Genomic DNA, 16,523 nt, shown 5'->3' with positions numbered 1-16,523 from the left:
TTAGTGGTGGCTAGATAGTGGACCAATAGGGTTAGTGGTGGCTAGATAGTGGACCAATAGGATTAGTGGTGGCTAGATAGTGGACCAATAGGGTTAGTGGTGGCTAGATAGTGGACCAATAGGGTTAGTGGTGGCTAGATAGTGGACCAATAGGATTAGTGGTGACTAGATGGAGGGACAAGTCAAGTTAGTTGTACATGTAGCTTATTAATAGGACAACTGGATAAACTGTTACTGGACAATGGAACGACTGGTTTAGTGGAATAACTCGATTAGGGGTGGTTAGATAAATGGACAACCGGGTAAATGTCGGTCATTAATGGAACAACTAGATAAACGGTGGCTGCATAATTAGATAACTAGATTTGAGGTGGCTAGATACTAGATAAGGTGACCAAGTTTGATTAGTTGGGGCTAAACAAACGAGTCTCTTATGAATCCTGTTGCTGGAATAACTAAGTACCCTTATATTAGACAACTGTGAGTGACGCCAGCAATATATACTGTCATGTCCATAATCAAAGTACAAAATATCGGCTTTCCCTAAACGTTCCTGATATTTTACTTATGATCATCTTATATAAGACTAACAATAAAGTATCCCCAAAATATGTCATTATTTCAAAGGTTTTATGGTTGATAATATTCAGTGTATACTCTATCTTTAACTTTCATCATACCTTACTTTTGAAATATACAACATGCATGCAGCACACAGTCTATGTATCAATTCATCAATATCTTAACTTCCGTAATGTGTACATATGAAATGCAAATAAAATCGTTTTTACTGAAACCCGAGTTTAAAGACATCCTGAAATACAGTGAACCATGACTTTACTGACACCTGTCTTTAATGACAACCTGTAATATACTGTTAAGCTGATTATACCGACACCTGTCTTTAAGAACAGCCATTAATACTAAGTTAAACCTTACTTTACTGACACCTGATTTCAAAGACATCCTGTTATAAATTAAACCTGACTTTACTGACACCTGACTTTAAGGACATCCTAAAAAATACTGTTAATGATACTTGATATTCCCTGCTTAACGTTCAGCATTATAAATAATGACAACAACTGGTTCAACCGTTGTCAGTATTATGTGACTAGGTGGAATGCTTTGCTGGGTGCCTTCGGCATGGTATTTCAGTGAGAAAGCAATATAAAGTCGGCACCATATCTGCGCTATCACAAAGAAGTAGGTACACAAAAATACCCTGTCTCCTGTACAGGTACACACAAGGAGGCACTTCCTTAAATGACCTTAACTGTTAATGGGACGTTAAACAATATAAAACCAAACTATGAAACCTGACTTTACTGACACCTGACTTTGAGGACAGCCTGTAATATAGTGAAACCTGGCTTTACTGGCACCTGTCTTTTAGGACAGCCTGTAATATAGTGAAACCTGACTTTACTGACACCTGTCTTTTAAGACATCCTGTAATACAGTGAAACCTGACTTTACTGGCACCTGTCTTTTAGGACATCCTGTAATTCACAGTTTAACCTCACTCTAGTCTACCAACACCTGTCTTTAAGAACATTTCACAATATCTGCATGACTGTATTGTCCCAAACGACTGGTTTCTCTGTCAATAACTCGAACATTGCCGACATCGTAGGGGACTATCTTTTGCAAATATTCCTTCCAAGAGAGATTTACAAGGATATCATTTCGGAAAAATATAAAATAATATTTTGACATAGGCCTACCGGCGGGCATGCTCCATCAATGTGCCTAACCGTTCTCATCAGTATGTTGATATTCTCGTAGTGCACCGCCACTTGGCACCAGACACAGGGGTCGTGAACGATCAGCTACCTGACGCTATCGCATGTTGTTTATATTGTTATATTATATTCATATACACTGAAAGCCACAAAGGTTGGCGTTTATGATCAGAATAGCACCACCAACATCATAGTATACAACCAGTATACATACAGACATCAAACACTTACCTGCAAACGCATATATGACCACCACTATCACTGCTAAGAATAACACTACTCCGATTGTTAGAAATAGAATGTTCAACACTTTTTTTAGTATCCGGTAATCCTCTGGGTGATCCGCATTTAGAATCCGGTCACTATCCGGATTCCCTTTCATCCGGTTATCCTGTAAAAATCTATTAATCTTTTTCCATATAGTATTTTTATTTTTAGATTCCGACGCAATAGGTCTAGAACTATTCTCCGGGTCCGTTAAAATGATTTCTATCCCACGAGCATCCATGGTGACGGACGAAGCATCCATCTCCATGTTTCTCCTGTTGCCGCTTTTCCTTTGAATGTCAGACGACATTTTGCGGCCGTGCTTCCCGGCACTAGAATTAAAAGAAGTCTCTTTATTTAAATCAGCCCCGTCCACACGGTGAGATGAATTTGAAACCTGATCACGTGACCCACTTCTTTTACTGTTGTGAGCGGGATTGGCCGCATACCCGTCACTGCCTCCATGCGACTCTGGGGTCTCCAGAACAATGAATCGATTTTGATAGTAAACAGCGCTGCGGAGCGTACTCCGTGGTGGAGAGGAAAGCTGTGTGCCGCCAGCTTCTGAGCCACCGACGTTTGCTCCGACTGTCTGGCCAGACCCCTTCCTTCGTTCTATTTGCTCCGGAGCTGTATTTTTGACCGCGGTACTGATGTCCTCGTTTGACTTGACTCCGCCTCCGGTTGACCTTTTTTTCCGTGGTCTATCGGCTGTATTGGCCTGGGACCTGTGGTGGCTGCGTTCTCTCCTTTCTGTTTCCGGTGCATGGACATTGCCCGGCGTTCGTTTCTCCCCACTTCGCCTCCCTGACGACATAGAACTAGTATTGTTATAGTTGTCTGCGCGTCCTATGGCTACAATTTCATCACTATAACAACTCAGATCCCCGGACAACGATGTAATTGACTCAGTAAAGGCCCCCTCTGACCTACTGCGGGCCTCTCGTCGCCGATGTCGTTGATGTTTTGGGTTTGCACTATTTCTAGATTTAAATCGTTCAAATTCATCACTTCCGTCTTCGCTTTTGCTGTTATAATTGTAATTCAAATCATCATCATCGCCGGAACTGCGTGTATCGTCATCACTGTCCTCACTACCTCTCTGGAACGCTTTGTTGGTAAAGGATATCTGCAAAAGGAAAACAAACATTCAACAGATCTTCCCAACAATTAAACAGGGCTTCACCACAATTACATTTAGGTGTCACACGTTAGTATATATGACTCTTCCCCATGATAGCATGTAGGGGTTACACCTAAATATTCTAAATATTTACGTGTATGCCACCGCAAACATTATTTGATCGAGGAGTTTCTATGTTTCCGTTCTAATTGTGGTAGGTAGTTTTCTAACTTGTTTTACGACACCACCAGTGCGTACGCGTGTGTTTGGTCCTACCAAGATAGCGTAACACGTGTATCAGGACTGTTAAGATACACTGTACTACACTTTCGACAAAATTATACTCGTTATGAAAATCACGCCAATAAGTTTTCGGGAAACCTATATAGTTGTCATAGGAATTATCTCGTCTTGTCCGCCACACTGAGTGTTAATTGTACCCCGGAAGTCGTTCCATTATTTATACCTAGGTCGTAAACATAGCCATAACGTTTGTCAGAAAACTAGACAGTGTAGGTTTTCTTCTGGCTGTTATTACAGTAAAAAATGCATCTAGAGCAGACAAATACAGACGTAGGTATTAATGATGGTTTGTTATCGTATTCGTCGTCAGATATCATCGTCGCCAGATATCATCATCATCATCATCATCATCATCATCATCATCATCATCATCATCATCATCATCATCATCATCATCATCATCATCATCATCGTGAGATGACATTGTCATCCCAGATAGTATCATCATCGTTAGATGACATTGTCATCGTCGTCAAATATCATTGTCATCGCCGTCAGATGTCATTGTCGTCGTCAGATAGCATTGTCATCACCTTCAGATATCATTGTCATCGTCGTCAGATAACATTGTCACGTCGTCAGATAACATTGTCACGTCGTCAGATAGCATTGTCATTGTCGTCAGATATCGTTGTCATCGCCGTCAAAAATCATTGTCACGTCGTCAGATATCATTGTCATATTGTCGTCAGACTACATTGTCATCGTCGTCCGATATCAGTGTCATCGTCGTCAGATTCCATTGTCATATTGTCGTCAGATTCCAATGTCATATTGTCGTCAGATATCATTGTCATATTGTCGTCAGATAGCATTGTCATCGTCGTCACATAACATTGTCGTCGTCGTCCGGTATCAGTGTCATCGTCGTCCGATATCAGTGTCATATTGTCGTCAAATAGCATTGTCATCGTCGTCAGATAGCATTGTCATCGTCGTCAGATAACATTGTCGTCGTCGTCCGGTATCAGTGTCATTGTCGTCCGATATCAGTGTCATCCTCGTCCGATATCATTGTCATCGTCGTCAGATATCATTGTCATCGTCGTCAGATATCAGTGTCATCGTCTTCAGATAACATTGTCATCGTCGTCCGATATCATTGTCATCGTCGTCCGATATCATTGTCATAGTCGTCAGATAGCATTTTCATCGTCGTCCGATATCATTGTCATCGTCGTCAGATGTCATTGTCATCGTCGTCAGATATCATTGTCATCGTGGTCAGATGTCATTGTCATCGTCGTCAGATATCATTGTCATATTGTCGTCAGATAGCATTGTCATCGTCGTCAGATAACATTGTCGTCGTCGTCCGGTATCAGTGTCATATTATTGTGAGATAACATTGTCATCGTTGTCAGATAGCATTGCCATATTGTTGTCAGATAACATTGTCATCGTCGTCCGATAGCATTGTCATCGTCGTCCGATATCATTGTCATCGTCGTCGGATATCATTGTCATCGTCGTCAGATAACATCGCCATCGTCGTCAGATATCGTTGCCATCGTCGTCAGATATCGTTGTCATCGTCGTCAGATATAGTTGCCATCGTCGTCAGATATCGTTGCAATCGTCGTCAGATATCATTGTCATCGTCTTCAGATATCATTGTTATATTGTCGTCAGATATTATTGTCGTCTTTTTCCTCAGATATGATTGTCTTCTTTTTCGTCAGATAGCATTGTCATCATCTTAAACTATCAGTGTCATCGTTGTCGGGTATCATTTTCGTCAGATATCATCGCCATGAAAAAGCAATATCATCGTCAGATGTCATCGCCATGACAAAGCAATAATTAAGGGGTCGCGGTGGCCAAGTGGTTAAGGAGTCTGACATCTAGGATCACTAGCCCTCCACCACTGGGTTGCGGCTCGATGCCTACGTGGGGCAGTCGCCAGGTCCAAACCGAAGATCGGTGGTTTCTCTCTGAGTTTTAAATGACTATCGTTGTCAATAGGACGCAAAGCGCAATAAACAAAGCTCTCTGCATTAAAGCCACTCTCGTCTCTTAGGAGTATTACATATAGACAGTAAATTAATATCATCGTTAGATATCGTCGCCGTCAGCCTGTACCATATCTAACTACATGTATCTCAGGGTTTTACACACCGATATTGATTTCTATCTCTTTTAGATGTGAAATAATCTCATGGAATATAAAAAACACCGTCAGTGCTGTTCTCCAGTCATAAACAGCCATGTGACTAACTTTCCATCCTCCTGACAAGCCACAGGTGATCCCAAGTTTTAAAGTGATATCAAAGAACGTTTCCGGAAATGTGCAATGATTCGGTGGGGTCAGTATGTATACACTGACCGCACCGTCAGTACATCTTGTTAGATCTACTTTTATAGTTTAGTTCATCACAACACCCGACTTAACCTACCTAGAATGCATGATCATCATTATAGTCCTTTCTGTGTTAAAACGTATCACTCTAATTATAAGTCATTAATAAATTCCATTAAATCAACAGTTGGTGAACAGCGTATCTAATGGCCGTGACGTATCGTCACAGTCGTGTGCCACTCGTCGTCAACACGTATTGACTTATCGACAAGAAAACACGAAGTTCGACATCGAAGTGATCGTCGTACAAATTGTTGTGAACGCTATGTGTCTCTGTATGCTGTAACCAGTGTGAAAGCAAACCACGTAAAAACATCGATAGGTCTCACACACTGCCGACTCCCGCCATCACATGCACGCGCGAACATGATCCCATGAGACCCGAAAACTAACGACAATATCGTCCGTCCACAGTGTTGTTACACATGGAAATCGTGTTGTCTGTTTCCCTGGCGACAGTCTGCGACAAACACATTCCGTTACCAGATATCACTCCCAGCTGTTACTAAATGTCCTATAAACCTACCAGCACTCCGCCCTTTCAACATCTCAACACAAACGCGAGTTATAGATTAGCGCTCAACAACGGATTAGCTTTTCAGGCAATGCTGTTGCACTGAAACGATTTCACGGACGGAATTATATTCCGTACATTTGTTTTCCTGAGTAATATATTAGTTTCATCTGTAATTCGCCGCGTGGGATTTAGGCGGGGTGTGGGATGTCATTGCCCTCAATAATTTATAACATAACGTCGATCTGTTTTAAAATACTTTACACGAATCCTGTTACAATCGAGAATGCTCTCGTCCATGTACGACTGAATAAAACATCGCTGAACGTGTGAAAACCGCTACCAGCTGTTGTTGTCCTCACATTTTGATGCACATAACACAGGAAGTACGATACATATATGCATCCTCCAGTGACGCGACCGAGACGTGACAGTAAGTAATGACTTTCAAACTGACATCACCATGTTATCTTGTAGTGACGGACATAAAATGGGCGCAAGAAACGTAGCCTTGTATAATTGCTCGTGAACGTTTAATTGCTTTCCATGATATAAGTGACAACTAATGTTTGATCCCCCAACAGAATAGCGGATTTGCTTTTGGGACACAAAAGTGACCAAAGTAAATTTGCTGCAGCCATTGCCATATTTGGGATCTGTAATTCTTTACAATCTTTCCTAGCGCCTTTCTTGGCAAATCCCAATGCCTTATTTCGGCGGTGGTTTGCAACGTTCGCCCAAGTGAGGAGGCGATAGGTTCTGTCCACCGGCCGGGCATACCAAAGTTCTCAAAGATGGTTGTTATTATTTGTTCTCGTGTTGAATCTATGTTGTTGTAGAAATGGCAGGCATAAAAAGCGTTTTATAATTACCCGTAAACATTTTAGCTGCTATCTTGTCGTAATAAAAGTTAACTTTGACAGAAAAATGGCATCAACAATGCACGCAAATAATAGTTTTCCAATGGAACCAAAACAAAATTACTTCTGCCTGTAATTTAACATAGTAGTTGAGGCCAAGCAGGGGCGATGTCTTCCGGTAATGGTAATGGCTAGTTTAGAATACTACCACACTTAAATATACTACCGCAGACGTAGGATAATAATATATGTACCTCATTTATATTAGATTGAGTCCAATGCGTTCATACAGAGACAATACAGTTATTTACTGGGTGGACAAGAACGTCTGTCCCCAGGTACTGGAAATTACAAAGTTATCAGTGTCCAAGACGGAACGCCATTATAAACAGTATTATTGAACGTGATTGGTCTAAGGTAACAGTACCCAGATCGGATCACTTTTTGCAAAAATACTTATAAATATACAGTTGTGGGACCGCACAACGCACCAAAAATAGCGTGCGCACACCGTGCATACATCGTTCACATACCGTCCGCACAACGTGCGCACAACTGTGCGATTTAGCAATTGTTCGCCCCGTTGTGCGCTTCTCTCCACACAACTGTGCGATTTTGTATCATTTGTAGATCAAAATTACGGAATGACAAAAATACGGAAGGCTTGTATGCGATAATGTATACTGTGTATATATCTGTAATTTCTCATTACAATAATCAAGATTGTACAATTTCACAATGCGTACGCGTGTTACACAGTATTACAGCGACCGTCAGGCTGTCAAGAATGGGTTTGGCCCCAAGGTAACAGAACAGGTAAATAACAATTTGATGAGTGTCTGGAGTTTTACCTGACCAGTGCCTGACACACAGCTGATATGCAATACCGTTTGACCGTAATGAATAGTGTTTGTTATTTGCATTCGTTTGCCTATATCTCCCCTTCACCTGGATTTTCACACCCCCGGCCCTATAATGTACCTGACAGGTTACGTAAGTGCACCAGGCGGGGAGAAAACTACGGTCCAGGTACATGTACAAAGTGATTATGTTTACCTGTATACGGGATTGTGTTGTAATTTTACATGTGTCGATTAAGTTTGTTTAAAAACACAGAAAACACAATTTCTAAATATAAGAATGTATAGACAGAAAGATAAGTTTATAAATGTTGCTAGAATATAGAAACATACGTAAACATCAAGTTTATATGTTTAAACACGAAACCGTACAAATTGTTAAGGCATTCCTCAATTTACACCAACCACGATTGTTATCGCACAACGTCCGTCCATCGTGCGCACAGATGTGCGCAAGCAATGATCGTCCATCTTTTTATCGTTCGCCCATCGTGCACACACCGTTCACACACCGTTCACACATCGTGCGCACACCGCACATCGTGTAACGTTGTGCGATCCCACACAATGATGTAGTGTTAGAATAGATAGCCATGCACCATTTTTTGACTACAGATAATTAGTTTTTTAGTTCAAATAGCGCAAGAAACTCAAATGTCAATGTTTTGATTACGTTTTTAAAAAATTGCGCGTGCGACGATTATGCACTCTGTTTTAGACTATAGGAATAAATTCACTCTTTAGAAATATTTTTTGTCATATAAATTCTAAAGGTCATCATAAAATGTTAATATGCTGACAAACGAAATTCATTTGAAGCATACGACACTGTAAAATGCAAGCCGTGATCCGATTTGGGTCCCGCCATTTGCAAAAACCGGAGACGCTGATTGGTTACTTCAGAGCGTTCTATAAATATATCAAGTGAGCCGCGGGTGCTAATTTCGTTTGTGAGAACACCCATCGATATTCTATTTTTGATACAACCATAAATGATTATAATTCCTCCTCAGATTTTTCAATGATTTAATAAAATAATGGTTTGGTGATTCGATTTGGGTACTGTCACCTTATAGACATAGAAACAGATACTCTGTTCTCTTACCCTGGACAGGTGTATCCGCACTTTTTTCCGGTGTGAGATTTCCTTGTCTCACCCTAGGGTTGAGATGGGGGGATTCCCCTATTCTGACAATGGTATGACGTCACTTTAACAATACAATGACGTCACGTCAACCCTGAATTTAGCATGTAACGTTCTCATTACATTGTGTATACGATACACATTGTGAGAACAGGGTAAGAGAAAAAGAATCACTCACCCCCTTGTGGGTAAGATAGGGAATTTCAACCCTCGGGGAAAGATTCTTAAGTTGCCAAACATAAGAATCTTCCCCCTCGAGTTGGGATTCCCCTATCTCATCCCCAAGGGGTGATAGATTCTATTAGTCCAGTTTACAGTGCATAAATCCAGTTAGATCATAGTTTTATTTCCTATTCGTTACTGAAATTAACTCGAAACAAAAGAGAAAAGGGTTATAACGAATCTGTAGAATCTCTACACAAATTGGGAAATCCGGATGTAAAGGATGAATTTGCCAGTAAATAACATCTTTTCAACAGCATGGAAATGACTCATTTTTGCCTTAGTTTCAACGTTCGCCCAAGTGAGGTGGCGATAGCTTTTGGCCATGGGCCGGGACATACCAAAGTCCTCAAAAATGGTACATTGTGTAGTTGTTTTGTCGTCATGTGTTGACTTCGTGTTCTTGAAGTAAACTGGTGCAAGAAAAGCTGCGTTTTACAAATGTTCGTAAACATTGAAATTGCTATCTTCTCTGATAAAAGTTCACTTTCACACGGTAAATTCCGTTAACAATGCACGCAAACTTTTGATGACGTCACAATTACCGGTGACGCGTTTTATTGACGTCACAATTGAACACGTGCTAATCGACACGAGGCTATCTCCCCCTAGGGGGTGACAAGCTCATCTTTCCCGGCTAAAACGGGAGAAACGCCTGTGAAGGGTGGGAGAAAAGCTGATCTTTCCCGGCTGAAACGGGAAACACACCTGTGAATGGTGGGAGATAGCCTCGTGCCGATTAGCACGTGTTAAATTGTGATGTCATTAAAATGTGTCACCGGTAATTCTGACGTCATCAAAAGTGAATAGCGATATTTATAACCCACATGTCGGTTCTTTTTTACAAACAGACTACTGTCGGTGGAGTTATGACTGAAATAATAGGATGGGTGAAAAGGAATCACCCCCTACCTTGAGGGTGTGACAGAAATCTCCAAATCTCGGGATGGTTTTTCTAGTTGTCTATCCTTCGGCAGAGCTTGGGGTTAGACAACCAAATCTCCAACTCTCGGGTTGGAAACCAAAACAAATCACCCCGAGAGTTGGAGATTTCTCTGTCACTCCCTCAAGTTACTGTAAATTAAGTTGACTGGAGTATCGGCTTTAAATGAAGGTGACTGGATTATCTACTGTAAATAAAAGTTACGGGATTATCTACTGTAAATGAAGGTGACTGAATCTTCTCCCGCCCTTCATAGGTGTGTTTCCCGTTTCAGCCGGGAAAGATCAGCTTTTCTCCCACCCTTCACAGGCGTTTCTCCCGTTTTAGCCGGGAAAGATCAGCTTGTCACCCCCTAGGGGGAGATAGCCTCGTGTCGATTAGCACGTGTTCAATTGTGACGTCAATAAAACGCGTCACCGGTAATTGTGACGTCATCAAAAGTTTGCGTGCATTGTTAACGGAATTTACCGTGTGAAAGTGAACTTTTATCAGAGAAGATAGCAATTTCAATGTTTACGAACATTTGTAAAACGCAGCTTTTCTTGCACCAGTTTACTTCAAGAACACGAAGTCAACACATGACGACAAAACAACTACACAATGTACCATTTTTGAGGACTTTGGTATGTCCCGGCCCATGGCCAAAAGCTATCGCCACCTCACTTGGGCGAACGTTGAAACTAAGGCAAAAATGAGTCATTTCCATGCTGTTGAAAAGATGTTATTTACTGGCAAATTCATCCTTTACATCCGGATTTCCCAATTTGTGTAGAGATTCTACAGATTCGTTATAACCCTTTTCTCTTTTGTTTCGAGTTAATTTCAGTAACGAATAGGAAATAAAACTATGATCTAACTGGATTTATGCACTGTAAACTGGACTAATAGAATCTATCACCCCTTGGGGATGAGATAGGGGAATCCCAACTCGAGGGGGAAGATTCTTATGTTTGGCAACTTAAGAATCTTTCCCCGAGGGTTGAAATTNGGTGACTGGATTATCTACTGTAAATGAAGGTGACTGGATTATCTACTGTAAATGAAGGGTCTTGGCTTATCTTCTGTAAATTAGTATCTGATGGTTTTGAATGTGGTTGGTTTATCTATTGCAAACCAAGGAGTTCATATTGTAAAGGTTTCACTGTATACAATGGTCATCATGATCGGGCATAAATAACTATGTCAAGTTAAACAACACATTGAGTTCCATGATTAAAAAATCAAATTATGACAGAAGTACCCTGAGACCCGTAATTACAACGTGGTAGCAAATTGATTTCATCTGGCATTACGACAGACTAAACCCCTACAATATGTCGTTATACGTAGGGGAAGTGTGTCGACACCCAGCCAAGAGTAAATCTCATTGCATCCGTTACTGGTCCTGTCGTGTCGCCATATAGATCTCTGTTTTAACAAGGTGCGTATTATACTTCAATACACACAAAAACGGAAAACAGCGTAAAAAGGCAACAATTCAATTGAACAATTGACTTTTACACGAACGTAAAGATGTTATTTCAGAACGTGTCAAATAGCGCTTTATAACCGTCAACAAACAATGATTTAAAAGCAACAAATCAACCCCGTGACACCCCAACACCTCAGACAGAGCAGATATTTACCTGTCAACCATTACAGTATTACCGGCAATAAGCCCAGTGTCTGACGAGATATATTTATATAGTTTTTGTAACTACAGATGGAGACTTACCAGTACAAGGTCCTGCCGGACCTAAAGCCTTCCTCAGCCTGTGTAACTCACCATTCCACGCCACCGAACGCTTCTGTAGAACGGTTAAATTAGAATGGCCATGAATTATTAATCTGGCTCACTACTTCACAGAATTATATGGAGAAAACTGCACGCTCTAGTGGCCAGACAAACAGGAGAAACAAGATTCGTTGACTGCATCACTAATAACGAATACGGTTTATGATTGTCATTTACCGTAATTGTCCAAAACGAAACACCAAGATAAATAGCTATACATGTACCACAATTATTCCAAGCAACACACCAAGATAGAAAGTTATCGAAAGTGTCACATGAAACCACTTTATTGTATTTCTTCTTGGTGCCACAACGAAACAATATACCGTAATTATTCACGTGACGCACTAAAATTAGTTTTATACCGTAGTTACTCTATTTGAAACACAAAAACAATCAGTTAATCTTCACCATACCGTAACGGTTTTACGTAACCAAACCAGACGTTAGCTACCGTAATTACTTCAGGTGACAAACTGAACACAAATAAGCTATTCCGTCTTTTCGTGTTGCAGAGTTATCTTCTCTTGTGAGCAGGTATTGATTGTTACGTCAAACAGTGACTGTATGTTTTATACATTCTTGAACACATACATATATGTACGGTATATGAACACGTTCAATAAATCTTTTGTATGAACATTTCAGGAGTAGATTCATTTATATATGCCAAACATACTTTACAATTCAAATACTGACGAACAGCCTACATTGATAACAGTTATAAACCGGAGAAGTTGTTTATATGGATGAGCTTACCGCAATGTTTATGGCCTTGGTTGTGGACGGACTGAGGAAACGCTATGAAGAACTATCAATGTAATATGAATAGATTGCGTTGCCGTATGTGTGAAACAGAGCCGCCATCCAGATTAGCAATCTACTTCTATGCGTAACGACATAATAGCCGACGAAAAAGAAATTAAACGGGCCAGAACGCTCACATAGAACCAAGGCTGCACAGCTTGGGCTGTCGATCATAGAACTGAGGGTGTGACGTCACTAGATCACATGCCATCCATTTGTGACCTCAAATAGGTAATCGGTATAGGTTGGCGCTCCCATAACTGCCCACCTTACCTTTAAACATTGAAAAAATGTGTTCTGTCAGCATGTTATCAACATTCGAAACCGTTTTCTGAGGCAGAGCTCCACATTTATCGTTCCTCAATTCGACGTTGTTTTCTGAGGAATAGCTCCACATTTATCATTCCTCAAGTTCGACGTTGTTTTCTGAGGACAAGATCCACATTGATCATTCCTCAAGTTCGACGGTGTTTTCTGAGGAATAGCTCCCCATTTATCATTCCTCAAGTTCGGCATTGTTTTCTCAGGAATAGCTCCACATTTATTATTCCTCAAGTTCGACATTCTTTTCTGAGGAATAGCTCCCCATTTATCATTCCTCAAGTTGGACATTGTTTTCCGCGGAATAGCTCCACATTTATTATTCCTCAAGTTCGACATTCTTTTCTGAGGAATAGCTCCCCATTTATCATTCCTCAAGTTCGACATGGTTTTATGAGGAATAGCTCCACATTTATTATTCCTCAAGTTCGACGTTGTTTTCTGAGGACAAGATCCACATTGATCATTCCTCAAGTTCGACGTTGTTTTCTGCAGAATAGCTCCACATTTATCATTTCTCAAGTTCGACGTTGTTTTCTGAGGACAAGATCCACATTGATCATTCCTCAAGTTCGACGGTGTTTTCTGAGGAATAGCTCAACATTTATCATTCCTCAAGTTCGACATGGTTTTCTGAGGAATAGCTCCCCATTTATCATTCCTCAAGTTCGGCATTGTTTTCTGAGGAATAGATCCACATTTATCATTCCTCAAATTCGACATTGAGCTAAATCTTTAGTATTACCTGAGGGTTATCATAGTTTTCTGAAGAAGAGTTTAACATTTTACATCCCTCAGGGTCGACGCTGTCTCTCAATAACTGTACGCTGCTTTCTGAGGTCATGGAAATACTGAGACAGTTATCATTACCCGATATCGACGCTGTTTTTCTGAAGAAGATCTCGAAATTATCATTCTACAAGGTCGACAACGCTGCAAACGGGGGAAGAGCTGCACTAGTATCTTTCCTTCAGGTAAAAACACATTTTAAATTTTATCTGGAAATATCATGAGTTTATATTTTATTTTACCTTATCCAACTTATGCTTATTTATTTACGTTGCCATTGCATTTGTCTCAGACACAACTTCCAATAACCTATGGATATCATTCATAGCACTATGAATGCTGATAAGATTTCACTTCCGGTGTTTTTTGCGTAATTTTCATTGTGAATTCACAAAAAGCTGCAAACAACTTACTATCAGCCACAATGTGACGAATTAGTAAATGCAGCTGTCTGAATATACCAAGACTTTTCGCCACAAAACAATCTGATGCCAAAGGCAGTCAGAGGGACAGGATGTGTTCATCCGTTATGGCATGTTATGTTATAGGGCGAAACGTCTCGGTGTATTCTGACGGCGATATTTACCGCTTCGTCACATTGTGGTTGCTTGCCCTTTGTTATTAACACTGGAAACAAAGTAATTCGAAAGCTCGCAAAATAAGTTTCAAATTACTGTTTGAGTTTAAAAACACCTTAGCATTTAGTTTTCATAGCACACTGTTACCGGATACATTTCATACCGTAAAGGAAATGGAAAATGTAAGCTCATTCCTTATATAAAATGATCTTATAATCTAAGGTTTTGAAAAGAAGACATCCAATTCCATAATTTCTTCATACAACAGACCCCTTTCCTTGCACACAACAGGAAAGTGGTGACCTCCCGTTGATGTGTGCGAGTTTGATTTATCATTATAAAAACACAAGAGTTTGACGACGAATGCTGTGAGCGGTGAAGATCAAAGGAGACATCCACCTTTTGGGTCGATACGAGACATCACGTGACTCTTTCTCCAATAACAGTGTTTAATGAGAATGATGATTTAGCGAAAACGGTGACATTTCCATTTGTCTTCCCTACCTGCATCACATCCGGTTTTGACAGGGCAATGCTGTCGTTTTCTCTTGGCTTGTCTGACATATCGCAAAGCGAAGTCTGGACGACAATTTGTGGCGTTTCCTATGGTCAGGTACAAGCATGAGCTTAAGATAATATTCAAAACAGCATGAAAGCAAATCCCCATCAGTTTAATATGTCAGAATACCTCTATAACACAGGGACATGAGGATTTGTTTTAGCTATATTTGGACCTAAACTGATGGGTTCAGAGATAGTAGACGTTGTATGGGTCTAGATCAACTTTCGGAAAAAATACCAGTAACATCACTAGGGTGGCAGTTTCACCGAAAGTTGATTTAAACCCCTAAAACATGTACTCTGGACACCTGTTGAGATATGATGACAGACACCGCCTAGCTACGAACTAGTAGGACATTTCCCTTTAGCTCAGTTGTAGAGCGTTCAACTAGGAAGTCTCGTGAGATCGCGGGTTCGATCCCCGATTGAAGCCCACTACTCTCATTCCTGTTACAACTTTAACAAAATAAATGGCCCTGTGCTTTGTAAACTCTATCTAAATTGTTTAACAGTATAAAAATGGCAAAACGAATTGTAATACAAGCGAACTACACGCGTACATCCGTCACCTGATTTCGTTGTCATGACAAACAGTGCCACGGTCGACACCTATTAAAGGAAATATAAACAAGATATGTTACAAGTATTCATATACAAATGTAGTTTGGATTCCGCTATGCTACCGGGAAGGAAAGATGAATATTCTGGATTGAGTCTATTTTCTTTTGTCTGTTTTTAACATAACATGACCATGTTAAAAATTTGAGCATTGGTTATAATATATTGACCACCACCACAAACGAGTCATAATTAACTTGGTATATCCAGTTTCTTGCATAGCATAATACAATATTAGAAATAAAAGACTGCAACATTTGTTATACGAAGTACGAGACAGATCACGAGAAGTACGAAATCACTTTGATTTCAATGCTAACACATTTGTAATTACAGCAGTTATTTGAAAGCTCAAAAAAACAAAATAGAACGATGTGTTATGGACGGCATGTACCTGAACAAAGTATACAGTCATGCGAAACAAAAACTATTTTTGAAAATTAGCATACAAAAAGTGAAATTATTATCGATCCTTAGTATGAAATTGACAACACGGATCGTACTAATTAAGTAACTAAATCCGTGGGAATGACCCCAAAACACTCCTTCCCATGGGAGCTGGTGACTCACTTTCACTCCCGTCTCGGCTCTACAACTTTCTACATGCCCCCTTCACTCCGCTCCCCAAGCAACACTTCGAATTCATGCTGCCCCCAACCCCCAACCCCCTTCAGCCCCTACAACATGCTCTATGCCAACAAGTCTACAAGTCTTCATTCAACGGTTACATCCGCT

At 40.4% G+C, this 16,523-nt stretch overlaps 1 protein-coding gene across 1 annotated transcript in view; it reads right to left on the bottom strand.

Annotated features, from left to right (window-relative positions):
• LOC110457366 (uncharacterized protein DDB_G0287625-like) overlaps positions 1-16,523 on the bottom strand; it is a 63,484-nt gene that overhangs the window by 41,599 nt on the left and 5,362 nt on the right. The window contains exon 2 of the mRNA XM_021508600.1: positions 1,977-3,141. Coding sequence (XP_021364275.1) covers positions 1,977-3,141 — 1,165 coding nt within the window. The remainder of the gene's footprint in view (positions 1-1,976; positions 3,142-16,523) is intronic.

Source organism: Mizuhopecten yessoensis, unplaced genomic scaffold, assembly GCF_002113885.1.
Source record: "Mizuhopecten yessoensis strain PY_sf001 unplaced genomic scaffold, ASM211388v2 scaffold9109, whole genome shotgun sequence".
In the NCBI taxonomy this organism is placed as follows: domain Eukaryota; kingdom Metazoa; phylum Mollusca; class Bivalvia; order Pectinida; family Pectinidae; genus Mizuhopecten; species Mizuhopecten yessoensis.
Note: the sequence above shows the minus strand (reverse complement) of the source record. Positions and strands in the feature narration are given on the sequence as shown.